Genomic DNA, 18,446 nt, shown 5'->3' with positions numbered 1-18,446 from the left:
ACACACTCTTGATTGATTTTCTTCCCCTTCTTGTCTCCTTTACCCTCTCGCTTACTGGTGCTTTCGGGAATCAAGTCTCAAATGAACTAGTTGTACTCAAATCCTTATCTCAGGGTCTGCTTTTGAGGGAACCCAAACGAAGATACCAACGTTATTTACCCATTAGCACGGGGTTTCTCAACCTCAGCACTGTTGACATTTTGGGCTAGAAAATTCTTTGTTGCGGAGAAGAGCGGCACTTCCTGTGCACTGTGGCATGTTCAGCGGCATCCTTGGCCTTCACCCACTAAATGCCGGTAGTGTCCTCCCCCTAGCTATGACAACCAAAAATGTCACCAGACATTGCCAAATGTCATCTGGGGGACCAACTCAGGTCCAGTTGGGAACCCACTGCTTGTCTGAGGTGCCCACAGGAAGCACAAGGAGGGGAGGCTGTGCAAGGCAGAGCTGTTGGGCTGGGCTGTTGGACAGGCTTCTTGGTGAGCTCTGGAGTTTAGTGGACAGTACAGGTGGAATGAAGAGGGTGTGTGTGTGTGTGTGTGTGTGTGTGTGTGTGTGTTTTGGAAGAGGAAAATGATGAACTAAATCTTTCTGTTTCATAAGTGTGCCTGGTGCCGGGTGTCCCTTGTCCAAAGTAGATGAACAGCTCAGAACTAAGTTGTCGCCCTTCACAGTTCCTTTTAGAAAAATGATAAGCACACGGAGACAGTTTTGCTGTTTGTGTACCATCAGTTTTCAGGTGAGTTGAGTTTGGATGACAGGTCCTTAAGCAGCCATTTCACAGCCTGGCAGTGTCTGGGTTGCTAGGAATGTTTTGACTTTTAAGTACTTTTGTGCAGCTATTAAAAAAAGCAATGTGCGGTTCCAACATGGAGAATGACGTCAATGAGAGTAGAGGGTTCGATAAACATGCAAATGATTTCATAGTTGGAGCTTTGGGTCTGATTTGGCCTGGTATATGTGCAAATGAGACCCCTGAAGAGAGTTACACATTTTCAGATCTGGTAAAAGGAGATTGCAGATATAGGCTCCAAAACCCCTATATTCCCTGTAAACAGAAGTAGCAAAGAGGTATAAATATAGGTTAAAAACTATGATAAAGTCTTCATTTTATCCACTGGATTCCTGGTTAAAGATACTAATTGGGGTTTCTCATTTCCACTGTACTCCAGTACCTTCCAAGGTCAAGTAGGGAAGCAAGCTGGTGGTGGAGACTGTATGTGCCCTGCCCAAATCCTATCGGATGTGCTCCGCACCCAGCTTCAGTGTGCTTTTCTCTTAATGACCAGCATCTGTGACCTTTTTCAGCTTTCCTTTGGGCTACTGGAGTTGCCTAACCTGTACACAGACCCTGGGAATCTATATCCACCCAGAGACGCCCATAGCCAATGGACAGGAATATAAAAGTCCAGTTCCCTTGCCTCATGTTGAAGTAAACTTTAGGTGTAATTTACACTCCAAAGCTACACCCTGGGATGATTATAAAGCTGAGACTTCCTAAAATTGCAACCTTGCTTCTTGACTTCCTTTCTTTCTCTGTCCTGCTTTCACCACTCTCTTTTGGTCTCTCTGGGAGCACTTTCCCAATAAATCACTTGCATAGGAATCCTCATCTCAAGGTCTGCTTCTGGGGAATCTGACCCAAGACAGAAGCATTCCAAAGTCTACATTTGAGTGGGAGAGGAGGTGAATTCTACCATTCACATGAGACGTTCTGTAATCTTATCCTCTCCTATAAGGTAGGCGTTCATTAGATGTTTCTTGCTGTAGTGATGATCTCAAGCTGGAGAACTGAGAAAAGAAATAGACCTCTGTCACCTATGCACTGCTCCCCTCCCTCCACAGCTGACAGGGCCACAGAGGACCTTAGGAGGTGTTGATGAATCTCACTTAGCCAAAGGAAGTAAGAGAAGCTGGCTTTGCTCATGCTTTAAATGAATTAGATCTTGGACACCCAAAGCTGTATCTCTGTGCTTTCATACTTGAAAGGACATTGCCACAGAAGATAGTGATTCAGCAAAACAGGTCTGCAGTGAGGAAACGTGGATCAAAAATATATTGGGGTATGCTTCTGATACTTAATAGGGTTTGACAGGGTCTCTACAATTTTATTGCAAAACTGATTGATGATACAGCACTATTTTTTTGAGTGCTTTCTACTTGTTTGGCAGTGTTTTCTCATGTATTATATCATTGAATCCTTGTGGTCTGCTTGTGAGATATTAACATTGCCATTTTACAGGCAAGAAAGCTGAGGCTCAGAGAGGTTATGCTCCTTGCCTAAGGGTTACACTTGTAACAAGTGGCAAAGCTGGGATTTGAGCCCACGTTATTCTGATTCTGACAACTATGTGCTTAACCACCCACCAGAGTACAGGTCCCACACTGGCTCTCTTCTCTCTAAAGTGATCGCGGAAAGATTTATCAACATTTGCACAAGGCAGAAAACTATCTCATCTGAGAAGGTTTATATAGACAGTTTTCTTTTCCAAGAATAAGTAAATGTATAGGAAATTGAAATATATTAAATGAGCCTGACATGCTGCAATACAGAGAGAATGTTATATGGTGAGGTTTTCTCTAAGCTTTGCATTTTCTTGTTACAAGGTCAATATGATGATTAATGGTTTATGCACAAGGTAGAAAATGATTATTTTATTTGCAGTTATTTGGAGGGTGTTGCATCTGTTATAATTTCTCTCCTATTTCGGGGCATGCTAGGATTGTCCTTGGATTTGAACTTTTGTTTTTCCCCCTCCTCTCCACTCCCAGCCTCTTTTTGGCCCTAGAACCAAGGCCAGAAAGGCTGCAGAACTACTCCTGTTTTACCCAGTTAATTCCCTCCAGGACTGAAAAAGGTGCTATTCCGTAATTCTAACAGTTTTTGCAAACCTCAAATGCAATATGAGAACACTTTGGGACGACAGCCTTTAATGAAAAAAAAAACAAAACGAACAATATACAATATATTCTGTATTTAGATACAGGATATGTGTTCATATTTTAGCTTAAGCAGTGAAGGGAGACTGCAGCTCTTTTTTTTAAATTTTAAGGTGTCAGTTTTCAACAACACAGAAAGTAAAATTTGAAAGTGGTTGCAAAACAGTGGGTTTTTATTTTTATTTAGAACTAGATCCAAAGTTTAGAGCAAAATTCTCTTCTCTGGGGTTCAAATATTGTTTACCCTGAATAGAATATGCCTTCCTGTTTGATAGAAAACACATGAAAGCATTCTAATTGTGAAACAGCCCCAGGCAAGTGGTATTTAGGAAAATAAAATGCTAAGCATGGAATCACGAAGCTGGAAAAGCCCCTATGAGAACATCTAGTTCTGCCCTCATCTTCTAACTGAGAATAACTAACTCATCCTGTATGGGTTTTTTCTGTTTTGGTAGGATTTATAAATGTACATTGTCATCTTTAGTGCCCATTCACATGACGTGTTTCAGTTAATGGTGGAATATCTGGGTAATCACAGGAAGCCACCAGTACCTAAGAAAACACCTGGCACATAAACAGTATTTAGGAGAACTTTTAGTAGAAGGAATAAATGCATCAACAAATGAAAAAAATGAAGGCTGAATAGTAGAACATTTATGATGGGACTCTTACTGGTCTGATTAATTAATAAAATAGAAAGGAATTATGCCCAAGTTCAATGTCTTGCAAACTCTACCATTTCACATTACATAGTGTGGATTTTATCCTTCTCAATCAGTAAGGTGACTATGTAATGTATATTCCAAACAAGGACCCTTTTGAGTGTGAAAGGGGGTGTTATTAATTAATTAATTAATTTAGGGGACACTATTAATAATTGCACCAGGACAAGACTGCTCTGAGCAAAGTGGAACCAATAGTCACCCTCTCCATAAGGGATCAGGAGCAGGGGAAAAATCTATTCATACAGGCTCTAAAATAAGAAACAACAGGGTGTTAAGTCACAATTGAAGATTGGAGGAGGTTCACTATCAATACTTCTGGCTTTCTTACCTTGGACATTTTTTTTTAATTTTTATTTATTTATTTATGGCTGTGTTGGGTCTTCGTTTCTGTGCGAGGGCTTTCTCTAGTTGCGGCAAGCAGGGGCCACTCTTCATCGCGGTGCGCGGACCTCTCACTATCGCGGCCTCTCGAGTTGCGTAGCACAGGCTCCAGACGCGCAGGCTCAGCAATTGTGGCTCACGGGCTGCATGTGGGATCCTCCCAGACCAGGGCTCGAACCCGTGTCCCCTGCATTGTCAGGCAGATTCTCAACCACTGCGCCACTAGGGAAGCCCAACCTTGGACATTCTTATCTCATCTTGGAATTATGGTAAGAAATGGGGCAAAATGATAAAGACTCCCTTCCAATAATTAGGAAAGAAAGAATTAAACTCTTACCAAAAGCTAGACTGAGAGACAGTGTGCCCAGCAACCCCCAAGGTCTCTCTCTTGCTTTACCAGCATTTGGATGGGACAAACGGGGTGCTCCCACCCCTGCCTTGCCTCTCCCTCCCCCTCCTCGTGCCTCTCACCACCCTCTAGCCCCGCCCCTTTAGTCACAACTTCCAGCAGAATCCTCGAGGCTTATCCTCCACTTCTGGGACCAGCCTAACGGACACTTTGTGGAGAAGTCCTCTTCACTGCTGCCTAACCATGAGCGCCCAGATCCCGCAGAGTTCCTCCGCCGAGGTGGAGGCTGCCGTCAGCCACCTGATCAACCTGCACTTGCAGGCCTCATCCACCTACCTCTCCCTGAGCTGTTACTTCGAAGGCGACAAGGTGGCTCTGACGGGCGTGGGCTGCTTCTTCCGGGAGTTGGCTGAGGAGAAGCGCGAGGGCTCCCAGCTCCTCTTGAAGATGCAGAAGCAGTGGGGCGGCTGCGCCCCAGTCCAGGACGGGCAGAAGCTGTCGCCGGATGAGTGGAGCACCAGCGTGGATGTCCTGGAGGCCGCCATGGCCCTGGAGAAGAGCCTGAACCAGGCCCTCTTGGATCTGCATGCCCTGGGTTCTGCGAGCGCAGACGCCCAGCTCTGCGAGTTCCTGGAGAGCCGCTTCCTGCAGGTGGAGATGAACATCCTCAAGAAGATGGGCGACCAGCTGACCAACCTGCGCAAGCTGGCCGGGCAGGGCGAGTATCTCTTGGAAAGGCTCTCCTGCCCGCGCGACTAGGAGCCTCGCGGCGGCCTCGGCGGGACCCCTCTGCCTCCCCCGGCGAGATCTCCGCCCCAGCCTCTTCTTCCACCAGGAGGCAACTCTTTAACCACCCTGGAACCTTCACCCGAGCCGAGGCACCAAATAGAAACAAAAAAGGTTCTTTTTGCAGAGGGGAAAAAAAAAGCTAGGTTGTAAGAAAGAAAAAAGTATCTGAATAGCATGAAAGATTTGTAGTCTGTTTAATTCTCTAGATTGTTTATAAAGAAACGGTTCCTAACTTTTGCGTTATCACCTGGGTACGTTGAATATCTGGTAAACTATGTTTTCTCTGTCAAGAAGAAGAAACCCACCTGTTCAGAAAATGTTGCGTAGAATTTTAGGGGTTTCATGACTTCTCTGGAGTCATTCTGGGTACTGGATTCAACTCTGTTGTTCTAAAATGTATCTTTGGCTTCTCCGAGCAGAGCAGAGAGCTGAGTACCTTGACCGTATCACATTGTGTTCCCCCCTCAACCCCCCAAACTCGTGATAAACTTGCTTTTCCTGATTTTCACGTTGGCGTGATGCTATCTGCCTGTATTGAAGGGAGAGCCCAGTGAAATTCATCTTTGTGTCTCCCATTAGGTTGCTACTGAGAACACTTTATTAACATCATACACTGACCTCTTTATGAAGCCTCTCAAGAGCAATTTCTTTCTGGTCTTAATATTAGGAATAACGGTGCTTCGCTTAGGTCATTGGTTTGTTTTTGTTTTACGGGCACTGTAAATGATGTAACTAATTAAGTTTCCTTATTTGACTGCCTGCTAAGAAGCTTAGAGCCAAATTTGTGGTCCACCCAGAGTAAACAAGTAAGATTGTATAAGCATTTTGCATACGCTTCGTTCCTGGTTCTTCTAAGTGCTTAGTGTATTTTACGGATTCTTTCAAGCCACCTTAAACCCCTTCTGGAACAGGTTATGTATTATCAGATAAATAAACTTTTAAAATGCACATTTTAAAATGCCTCTGTATTCATTTTAGAGAAAAGAGAAGATAACTTTAAGGAAGCACTAAGAGAGCCAAAATGATTAGAATTGAGGTAGGTCAGATGGAGGTTACATTCCAGAAGCCAAGAGAAGGAGAAGCAGCAGTAAAATATATCATTCTTTTAAAAAAATGTGTTTCATTTTTCTGGTGAGTTGTTTTCCTGCTAAATCCGTGCATTTGTGTCTCACAAATAGCAATCTAATAATTGTGCATTATTTTCCTTGCACTTGGAAAAGCTGGAGTTATAACTTGTTCTCAAACCACAGAAGTGGAAAAGAATCAGTTCTTTTCCTACAGCAACTTTCCTTCCCGGAGCAGGAAGACCAAAGGCATACTATCATTTCTTTTATCTTACCAGGGTTAGAGGCATAGAAGAATATTTTACAGAGATTGCGACACTTGTTTTGCTCAGTTAAGGAGAAAACCTTATCTTCCTGTTTTCGTGCAAAGTCCTTTGATAATAAAAAAGAATATACTGGAAAAATTACTCCTACAGAAAAGAGTTTTGCCCATTTGCTGATAGTTGGCAGTAAGAGATATAAGGAAGCAGTAAACAATTTTCACCTTTGGATTAAAACTTAAAATCAAAATTATTTTCAAATTAGCACTCATATAAACACATAAATCTGAATGAGAAAAAAACCACCTAATAACTATGAGACTAATTGAAAGACTATATTTGGTAGATTATTTAGGAAGAAGGATACAAACATTTGTTTCCAAACAATGACATATTTATCAGACCATATTTACTTATGAGTAATATTACTCATATTTACTTACGAGTGTCTTTTAATATCAAGAATGGGGCTGTAGGAGAAAGCTTTATTAAAGTCTCCCAAATAGGCTGAAATATTCTTTGGCAATCAAATAATTATTGAAAAACAGCAACTGGCTGGGCAGACAAACGATTCAAAGACATATGGATAAAATATTAGTTTAGCTTTTAAAAATGACTAAGTTTCTTGGCAAATATATTTGTGGAAAATGGGGATTTGATGACATTAAACTTCTAGAGATTAATTTGGAAACAAATACCACAGTGATTTTCTCTGTTGCTAACCACTGTACATATATGTGAGTGTGTGTGTGTGTGTGTGTGTGTGTGTGTGTGTGTTAGTGCACTCGCACAGAATTATAATAACTGATTCCTTTAGGCTATGACTAAATTCCTTATACCAGCCTTGAAGGCTCTCCTTGGTCTGTCATGTCTAATCTACTTTTTAAATCGAATTTTCCACTACTTCCCTATTGTTGGAAGTTTGGGGAATACCCATTGCTTTCCTTTCATCCAAGTTCAAATCAATTAGAACGGACACAGGAAGCCAGATGGAAATCAAGATAGCTTTATTGGTGGTAAAACCAAATTGGAGAATGTGTTAGGGCTTCCTATTGCCGCATTCTGAATTAAACTCAACCACCCAGTTTCAGGAACAAAAGTTGAAACAGAGCAGAAGCCAGGCTGGACTGGCTAGCCTTTTCTGCTAACCCCATGGAGACTGGAATCTAGAACAATGCTGGTGGCCCAAGGGAAGTGGGGAGGACATGGCAGGCCCCATTGCTTTATTATTACAGTGACCCTGTACTGTGGCTAGTGTGCACCAAAAAAAAAACCCATCAGGCTCTCACAGTTCTCCACATTCACTCCAGTAACCCCCTGTTAGGGACCAGAGTGGAAGTTTCCTCTCTTTTATAGAAGTGTGAGGCCTAGGAATCCTGCAGACAACTGCAGCAGCTCTCTGCCATAGCCAAAGTGCTCAGTTTGCTGTCCCAGTACCAGCAATTTTCATGGGGTTCCCTTCACCTGGAAAGCCCTTCATACTCCTCTTCACCAAATCAAACTCAGTCTACTTTTCAGCCTAGTTCCAATCTGCCTTCTTCTGTGAAATCTTCCCTGACCAACCCAAACCAGTCATCTGACATGGATTCATCTCCTTCTCTTAGTTGGAGTCTGAAAGGCAGAAAGCATAGTGGTTGAGCAATGGGCTCTGGGCCAGACTCCTTGTGTTCAGATCCTGCCTCTAACTCATTTGGTCTAGTCTCTTCACCTTTCTTGGTCCCAGCTTCCTCCTCTGAAAAAGTGGACATGATCATAATAAAGGCGATACTATCCAACTCATAGCTTTTAGGGAGGATTAAATGGGATGAGCCATGTAAGATACCTAAGTCATGGCCCAGCACATGCTAAATGCACAATAATTGTTAGCTTTTTTTTATCAGCTGATTTTATATCCCAGTAGAGCTTAGTAAAGAGCTATGATAGTAACATCTCAAAATAAGCTTGCTTCTCAGTTTCAGGAAAATAGATACCTTTAGATTGTAGAATCCTCCTTAATGATCATTCCTCCCTCTAAACAGGCCCTATGTGTAGAAGTGAAATGTAGGAATTTGCTCATTTCTTGGATGTGACATTCAGTATGCAGGAGGGGAAAAAAACATGAAGAAAGACCACTCTCTCTTTAGCCAAATAAGTGGAGCCACCTTATTTAGGACCTGGGATTAAATGTTTTAATTACCATCCTGCTAAAAGCAGGCATGACAGCATCTTAACCTCTCTCTCAGGAAGGACAAGCCACACAAAGGGGTCATTTCAGAAACTAATTAGCTGCTGCCAGCTGCTACTCTTTGCATAGTTTCCAATTCTTGGGAGTCTTCTCTGCCCACTCTTTTCGCCCACACATCCTCCTCCTTACACTTCGTGGTAGCCTTGGATATGTTAGCTTGAGGGAGTAGGGACTGAATAGGCACAGTCAAAACTCCAGGTGTCACTGAGGCCTTGAACTTCCTTACCGTCGGGCCTGTTTAAAGCTCTTACTTTTGGAGTACTATGTGGTTGACTCTCTCCAAAGAGATATACAGTCTTAGAGGGTTAGGTTAAAAATGCTACTTATTTAGAAAAAGACCACATTTTTACTACATTTATGTCATGTTATTTATCCCCATAAGCCATTTATCCACCTTGATGAATAATTTATTCTTCATAATAATAATGAAGCAGGCACTAATTCATGGGAGTGGGAGGAGGCACACATTAGGAAGCAGTTTTGAATTAATATAAGTTTTCAGCTGAGTATAAAGTCCCCAAGAAGCATATATACTCTTCAGGATTTTATCAATTCTGATGGCTAAATTAGGGATCATAAGAGGAAGCAGAGAAAAGTCTGGATTTCATCAGGAGACCTCAAAGGGCCCTCTCCTGCACGAGGTATCAGGTCAAAGTGTGGGAGACGTGGGTAGAGGCAGCTATTCTGGGATTTAAAATCAAGTACATATTCCTGCTAAAAATTCACACCCTGAATCTAATAATGAGAAAACATCAGAGCCAAATTGAATGGCATGCTACAAAATATCTAGCCTATAATTCTCAAAAGTGTGAAGGTCAAGAAATTAGGAGTTTGGGATTAACAGATACACACTACTGTATATGAAATAGATAATAAGAAACAACAAGGACCTACTGTATAGCACAGGGAACTATGTTCAATATCTTGTAATAACCTTGTAATAATCTATAATGGAAAAGATTTGGAAAAAGAAGATATATATAACTGAACCACTTTGATGTACACCTGAAACTAACACAACATTATAAATCAACTATGCTTTAATAAAAAAAGAAAGAAAAGCAGAGAAAGACTAAGGAATTGTCCCAGGTTAAAGAAGACTAAAAAGCATGACAACTAAATTCATGATCTCGGATGGGACCTGTGTAGGGGTAAAAATCTATAAAGGACATTGAGACAATTTATAAAATTTTAATATGGACCATGGATTAGATAATGGTATTGTATCAATGTTAAATTTCCTGATTTGGATAATTTCATGATAGTTCAGTAGGAGAATGTCCTTGCTTTCAGAAAACATACACCAAAGTATTTAGGGGTATAGCTGAGCACAATTTCTCTAACTTATTCAAAAATGGTTAGGAAGAACAATTGGTGAATCTGTATGAAGGGTAAACTATTGCTGCAACTTTCCTGTAAGTTTGAATTTATATCTAAATAAAAAGTTTTCCCTAAAAGTCAATCCAGATAATTTAGACCTGTAATTACTACATTTAGCATAGTACCTAAGTTATACTAAGTGCTCAAAAATAATTTATTGAATGAATATTGTAATGGCTTTCAAATGGCCCTGTGGACCTAGCTTTCTAGTCACAGGACTTCATAACCAATTTAACTACCAGAAAATTCCAAATTCTTTTTTTCTTCCTGAACATAAATTATATACTTTCAGATTTCTTATCTAACCCTCACCCCCATAAAGGATGTCAACAATATTTTTTTTCAAAAAGAGAGTAGCCAGAACAGGGAGGCAAGGAAAAGGAAATCCTATTACTTTATCACTACGCAAGTGATATTGCTGCTGGATTAAGTATTCTAATTTTCCAGACCTTATGGTTTTATATCTTCAAAGAAGAATCTGTGCTACTTGCTTTTCTGGTGAAAAAAATTCTTTGAGCCATTATATGCCTTTAATACTATGCAGTGCTTCAGAATTTAAAACTCCTGTCAACCTGAAAAGGTTATAGAGCAGGATTTTCACTTTTATTCCCCTTCTTTTCAGCTCTCATTCCACACTTGTGAACGCTATCAGCACATATACATACTATAAGCTTTCTTTTGGGCCTTTCTCTTTGCTCATCATCTCAAAAAATGCATTCCCTGATGTTCAAAACGTACCTGATGTTCACAACTAGACCTCGGTATTATTACAAGCTGGTCAGACATTCACAGCCAGGCCATTTTGTTCTGTTGGACATAAACAATCTCACAGAATACCAAACTCAGATAAAGTTACTCTGAGACCATAATAAAATGAAACAGAACAAGGTTACTTCATAATATTGTCTAAGCACAGACAGAATCAAAGTCACTGTGCCTCTTACAAAATACCCAATCATAGCATTGCCCCCACTTTCTGACAGCATCTAATCTAGAGCAGATCTCTGCTTCCTTGGTCCCTCCCCCAAATCATCTATCCAAAGCCCAAATCCTATAATAGTTTCTTTCTCCATACTCTTACTGAGACACCCCACAGTCCCTCATGATGTGTGTTCTTTGTCTGCAATGAGTAAAATTGCAACTTTTTAAACTACGGGTGTGTTCTTGGTTGTCTTTTTTTTTTTTTTTTTTTTCTTGGTTGTCTTTGACTGAAGGGCAAGGACATGCTGTTCTGGGGAATATTCTTCATTCAATCTACAAATACTTGATAGGTGTATTAGAAGTACCTAAAGCAGGTATGTTCAGCCTCTTGTTTCATCTAATCAGGAAGTATTTATTGGTCATGTTCATTTGTTCATTCAAAAATATTTATTAAGCATTTACTCTACACCAGGCACTGAGCTAAGTGCTGCAGATAAAGAAATATTTAAGACATAGTTTACTTTCTCAATGAGCTCACACTCTGGTAGGCAAGACTAACACAGAAAAACATAAGCTTCAGTACAGTATGTAAATTGTATGGTGGAAGTAAGAGCCAGGTAGTGGTTTGCAAAAAGGGCAGGATTACTCTACTTGGGTGGAACATGAAACACTTTTATGAAAGAAAAGTTATTTAGCTGATCTCGAAAGACGATCAGTGTTGACCCATTGGACAGGGGAAGAAGAGGTATTCTAGACAGAGAGGAGGCACGTGAAGTAAATCGAGTGACTGGAGCGCTTGGAATGAGAGAGTGGACTGCAAAGAGAAGTCTGGAGAGGGAGTCTGGGGAAGGCCCAGGTCATGGTGGGCTTAGTGGATTTAATCTCCCAGTAGCAAGGAGATTGCCAGAATTCATGGGGGAAGCAATATAAATACTATAAGCTGTGGCCCATGCATTCAACGAGTTTACATTCCTGTTGGTGAAATGAAACTCACACATAAAAAAACAACCAGAGAGTAGCACAAGCAATATAGAATTAAAGCACCCGCATCCTCTTCCTCTACCCTGGAAATTGCTTGTAAATAGTTCCCATACAACTCTTTGCCAGAGGGCACTCTCTGGGCAGAGGAGCTTGCTTGGTCTGCATGTGGGAGATTTCAGAAGTGCTGTGTTAACTTTCGCCCTTTCCTCATAGTGACCTTGAACTGATAAGGGGTGGGAATTAGTGTATAAATATCTCAGTGTCCTCAGCTCTCAGTAGGACAATTCTGAGACATGTTTTACACAATGTCTCAGAAAGTGCCCAGTGAGATGGAGCCCTGGGTTTCCCACAGCAGTAACACTTTCATTTATACACTTTTTATCAGTTTTCCTTCCTTCCTTCCTTCCCTCCTTCAGCATGTTTCTGGAGATCATACCTCCTCTCCCAATAAACTACTTGTGCCCAAATCCTTGCTGAGGGTCCACTTTTTCAAAACCCCAAACTAAGACAAAGATGAAGTAATAAATTATGTGTTACAGTCTCTATTGACTCTAGGAACTTCTGGAAGAACCCATCTGTTCTCCCTTTATCCTCCAAACAGTGTGCCTCACCCTTCTGCCCCTACAACCTTGTGCCATACATTGCTCATGACTTTGCCCCTAGGTAGGTAACAGTCTATATTCACAGTGTTGATGGTCCTCGGGAGACTCAGCCTGAAAAGCTCCCACTCCCATGTAAAGCTGCTTTTATTCTGGTATCCGCTAGGCGAGTGATTTGGCTGCCTTTCAACTTTCAGATAAAATCGTCACATTTTGGGGGCACTGAGACCATTGCCAGTCACTGTAGCTTCCTAAATATTCATAAGTATAACAGCTGGGGCTTGGTAAACACATTTTTCCAGACAGTGGTCGTTCGGAATTCTCTGAGTAATGACAACCTTAGTACTGGGATCAGCTATAAATTTATTCATCTAAACATCAAGGTCATGGACCCACTGAGACTCAAGAAGAACACTTGAGCCTGTTTCTCTGAAGCAAATATTAATGAGCCGGATGTCTATTCTTGAGCCAGCTCACATTCCAATTATTATTAGCGGCTTGCATCAGTAAACTTGTATTTAGCATGACACCTGTTGCAAAGAGGATCATGTTTCTTTATGCCTGTAACAACAATTTAAATCTCTAGGAGCAGTCAGACTTTGACATTGAATCTATTCCTATAACAGCATTGACTGGAAAATCTTTTTGGCATGGTCAGATAGAGTGAGAACTAAGACCAAAACAAGAAATTGGAATGTGATGCCTTTTCAAATGACTAGCCAAGAGCTAGTAAGAATTGTGAAAGTATGTATTAAAAATGGAATTTACTAAATTCCATTTATTTATTTATAAAATCAATACATAAATATAAAAATCAATAATGGGGATGGTGGTTAAGTGGGTATATACTTTTATTAAAACTCATTGAACTGTACACATAAAATCTGTGCATGTTGTTGCATGTAAATTATACCTTCATAAAGTTGATTAAAATTAATACACTTTATATATAGAAGCAATAACAAGTTAGAAAATATAATGGAAGACCCCATTTAAAACAGCAAATAATAAACCAAAATAAATAAAATATAATACCTAGTTGGAAACTTATTTTTAAAAACTCCAAAACCTATATGAGAAAAACTATAACACACTTCTGAAATACACAAAAATACACAGGAACAAATAAAAAGACGTACCATATTCTGGTTAGGAAAATGTATATCACTAAGATGTCAGTTCGCCTTAGGTTAATTTCTTAGTTCACATACTAACTGAATATTTAATAGTATTGAAGAATTATTGTTAATTTTTGGATGTGATAATGGTATTGCAAAAGAATCCTTATCTTTTAGCAATACATTTTGAAATATTTATGAATAAAATAATATGATTGTCTGGGTTTTGCTTCAAAAAACTCCAGTGGTGGGGAGAGGGGAGAAGTGGTTGAAGGTATAGATGAAACAAGATGACCATTTTCACGTCAAATAGTTAGATAAAAAAGTGTAAGTAGTCTGTTTTTAAATAAATCAAATTCTATTTACAGATATCATTATAATTTTCTATTTTCCCTCCTTACAGTGGTTGACCAGACAAACAAAACCTGAAAAATATATATCAGTATTTCCCAAAACCAAAAGGAAAGGAAAGGAAACAAAAAGGAAAGAAAGGGAAGGAAAATAAGGAAGGAAGGGTAAGGAAAGAAGGAGGAGTAAAGAAGGAAGGAAGGGATGAAGAGGAGGCGAGAGGGAAGAAAAAACATTTATATGATCAAGTAAGGTTGGAATATATTTCAGATATTTTCTTACTCTAATAGATTCACAGTGCACATTAGCCAGTGATTCTTAATCAGGTGAATATCAGAACTATCCAGAGAGTGATATTTTTTTTCTCTTATTCCGTAGATCTGGGTGGGGCCCAGTCATCTGTAGTTTTTTAAAGTTCCCCAGGTGACTCAAACATACATTTTTGAGTGGGAGTCACTATGAGCATATAAAATACCTAGAAAATTCCTGCAGTCAAGAAACTTGTTTGATATTACTTACCTTGATATTTCCAAAACTTATGTTACCAAGGAACCCTTTTATCGTATAACATTTATTAAGATCTCCCCAAACCAGTAGTCTGTAACAGGCAGTAAAACACAAGCTCAAGCTTCCTTGAATGCTATGTAAACAGCAGGAGCTTGGATTAGATTACCTCCAAGGTATCTTCTAGCTATAAAATTTGCAAATTGTAAGGCCCAGATCTCTAGGGGTGAAAAGTAACTACCAACATAATTAACTTGTACCTTTATATTCAGCCAAATGATTCCCCCAATCAATAATATACTGATGAATTTAGATGTACTTTTAGTCCATATTTTTGATAGCTTTGTGTCTTCCAAACTTGCTCCCCTATTTCATCCCCTACCTTTCAGCTTAAATATATCATCCGAGTAAGATTAGTAAAGTCTTTCCAATGTCTTTCTCACTTTTTAGTGGAAGAAATAGAATTTATGGCACTACCTTGAAAAATAAACCCTGCCAATAGGATGTTTATAGCTTTCAAAAAGAAAAGTTTAAGAAAGTAGCTTTTTATTGACCCCTCCAATTAAAAAGCAAACATCAATGGGAGCAGAGCCCTTTGGGAATTAATGGTTGTTGCTAGGGTGACCAGCCATTCTGGTTTGCCAGGGACCGAGCTGTTTCCCTGGATGCAGGACTTTCAGTGCTAAAACAAGAACAATCTCAGACAAATCAGGACAGTTGTTGCCAACTGCTGTTTGAAAAGGATGGAGAAGGTGTGCACTTTTCCCCGTGGTTCACTACGCAATTGCTTTTATCTTCTGGACTTTTTCTACTCCTACCATTATAGTGGCTGACTGTGGCTCAATGTCATTCATTCCATTATTACCTTTTTTTGCTGTGGGAGTTGAAGGGCTGCATGTTTTTCAGTTTTACTTCTATTTTCTCTGAGTTTTAATCTGTCGTCCCATGGCAACAAGAGGCATAGAGAGCTGGAGAAAGCATGCTTGGCTGATGTCCATTTACATGACAACTGTGCTATATGTGGGTGGGGATGCAGGGGCAGGGAGAGGCACACATTGGAAAACATGATGTTGACTGGGAGTCACCGAACATAACTTTACTTATCACTGCGCAATAAGCCAGCTGGTACCCAATTTGCATTGTCCCTTATTGATTGATTAATTGATTGAAACAAGCAGAAAGCCAAAAGCTTATTTTGGATGCATTAAAAAAATTCCTTACCCAATCCTCACTCCTAATTTATTTGTTGTTTACTTGGTTCTAAGGGCACCAAGTACCAATCACACTGGAAAGTTAATGCTTTTCTAGCGGTTTATTGCCACCATCCTAGCTAAGTTTATTGGACTGTAAAAGCACCAGAGGTGATAGATTATTGGTTAGAATTTTTATTGGTAAGTCACTGAGCCAGAAGTAGTTAAGTGTTACACAGAATAACAAGCCTGCCTCTGCTTTCCAGGTAGCAATTGTTTTTTGTTGTTGTTTTGGTTTGGGTTAGGTTGGGTTTAGGTTTTTTTTTAAATACCACACATTTATTATCTCCCAGTTTCTGTGAGTCAGGAATTCAGGCACAGGTTAACTGAGCCCTCTGGCTCAGGAACTCTCATAGGCTGCAATCAAGACGTGGACTGTGGCTGTAGTCTCGCTGGGGAAGGATTCACTTCCAAGCTCACTCACGTGGTTGTTGGCAGGATTCAGTTTCTTGCAAGTGTTTGGACTGAGGACCTCAATTGTTTGCTGGCTCTTGACTGGAGGCCACCAGGAATTTCTTGTCACATCGGCCTCCCCAGCATGGCAGCTTGCTTCATCAAAGCCAGCAAGAGGGTCTGCTAGCAAGAAGGAATTCACAGTCTTGGAACTATCATGAAAGTATCATCTCATCACCATATTCTATTTGTTAGAGGCAAGTCACTAGGTCCAGTTCACACTCAAGGAGAGAGGATTACATTCGGGTGTGAATACTAAGAAACAGTGATCATGGGGTGAGGGGCATCTTAGATGTAGTTGCTTCCATTTAGCAATTTTGGAAGCAGCATAGCAAAGTGGTTGTCTGAACTGCCTCTGAAGCCTTGTTTGGATTCCTGGCATTGCAACCTCATAGCTGTATGGCCTTGAAAAAGTTACTTAACCTCTCTAAGCTTCAGTTTCCCCATCTGTTAATTCAGAATAGTAACAGTACTTAGCTCTCAGAGCGGTTGTGAGGATTAAATTTAAATGAAATTACTCATGTACACGTTTAGCATGGTGCCTGGCATGCAGTAGGTACTCAGAAATGTCCCTTGTCTTAGCCAGGGTTTCCTAGCAGCACCCTGAGAGACAGGCAGATGGGTTAGGGAGCAGGGCAGAAGAGGAAGTCAAGCCAGGCTGATAGCTCAGCAAAAATCCTGCAAGGGTTAACTTCAGCCTGATCCTGCAGAGGAACTCTCAGTGTGAGTTAGCCCTCCGAGGTGTATCATCTTGAGGTCAGGCAGTTGTGCTTTCATACTCCCATGCTCGATATCAACAACTGGTCAACAACCACCCACCCCAAGGTAGAGTGGGGGGTGAAAGCTCCCAGCACTAGCCCTCTGACCCTCTACTGGCAAAGCAGCTCCAGTAGCCTGAGGGCAGCTCTCTGAAGACGAGCTGCCACAGGCACTGGCCTGGCAATTCAAAGAACACTGACATTGATGGAGGGAGGCCACAGAATAGGAAAATGGCAAAAAGGGATCTGGGTGGAGCGCTGATATTGCCCAATATGTTACCCAATTTAAAAAAGGAGGTTCCAGGCTGAGCAGGGGGATAAAACAAGTTCACAGAAAACTGTAATTAGATGCAAAATGTAATCATTGCTGTAATTGAAGTTTCAGATGGGGTCTTGGCAGAAGTTTCAGCCAGATTTTTACAAGAGAAGATAGGAGAGAAGGCATCCAAAATGATATTGAATATTGATCAAAATCTTAACAAGCAGAGATGAGGGTAGTGGTATGAACAAAGGCATGGAGATAGGGAATATGGGAACAGATTTAGGGAACAAGTAATTCAGTTTTCTTGTAGGGTATAGAGGGAGAGTAGGGGGGAAAAGCCAAGCATAGACGGGTTGGGGATAGATCACAAAGAAGCTTGAATGTGGGGATGATAAATTTGCACTTAACTGAGAAGGAACTGGGGAGCCATTAAAGGTTTTTGAACAAGGAAGCTATCATTGCTCTACTTTAGGAAATTAATTTGACTTTGCTGAATGTGATGGCTTAGAGTAAGAAAGGAAAGATAGGGGGAGAGAAATTAGAAGCTTATTACAAAAGCAATATGAGTGATTGTGAGGATTGGGAGTAGGGTAGTGAGAATGGAAACGGGGCAGACGCAGATGTTACAAAGGCAGAGAGCTTACAGATTTGGCAATTGACTGGATGAAGTGAGGAACAAAGAACAGGCTTCCAGCCTTTGAGAAAGGAGATAATTTGTGGGAGAACATAATGAATTTATCTCGGGGCCTGTTGAGTTTGAGATGTTGTTGGATTATGCAGGGAGTGATGTCCATCAGGAAGCTGTGAACATAGGGATAGAGCTTGAGGAAATAATTGAATTAAGAGATAGAGGTTTGGCAGATGAAAGCATGGACATTGATGAACTCTAGGTTCAAAAGTGAGAAAAAAATAACGACCAGTGGCAGTCTTGGAAAGCATTTAGGAGCAAGAGGGGGAAGAAAATCAGTGCAGAACACAGAGAAGGAGCATGCAGAAGTAGAATCAAGAGGCTTCAGTGTCATAAAAGTCAGGAGAAGAGAGAGGCTCAAAGAGAACAACATGAAAAAAATGGAGAGATGGAGAGGAATCGGGAGAAGGAGACAGCAGTAGGATTGACAATTAGCAGTTCATCTGTGACAT

The 18,446-nt window shown here is 40.7% G+C and overlaps 1 protein-coding gene and 1 long non-coding RNA gene across 2 annotated transcripts in view; both read left to right on the top strand.

Annotated features, from left to right (window-relative positions):
* The window catches only part of LOC132357920 (uncharacterized), a 115,582-nt gene that overhangs the window by 67,624 nt on the left and 29,512 nt on the right, over positions 1-18,446 (top strand). The gene's annotated exons all lie outside the window — the stretch shown is intronic.
* On the top strand, positions 4,639-5,154 carry LOC132357829 (ferritin light chain-like). Its single transcript, XM_059911655.1, has one exon. The coding sequence runs from the start codon at positions 4,639-4,641 to the stop codon at positions 5,152-5,154; it is 516 nt and encodes a 171-aa protein (XP_059767638.1).

Source organism: Balaenoptera ricei, chromosome X (genome assembly GCF_028023285.1).
Source record: "Balaenoptera ricei isolate mBalRic1 chromosome X, mBalRic1.hap2, whole genome shotgun sequence".
NCBI lineage: Eukaryota > Metazoa > Chordata > Mammalia > Artiodactyla > Balaenopteridae > Balaenoptera > Balaenoptera ricei.
This window is presented reverse-complemented; position numbering and strand designations above follow the sequence as displayed.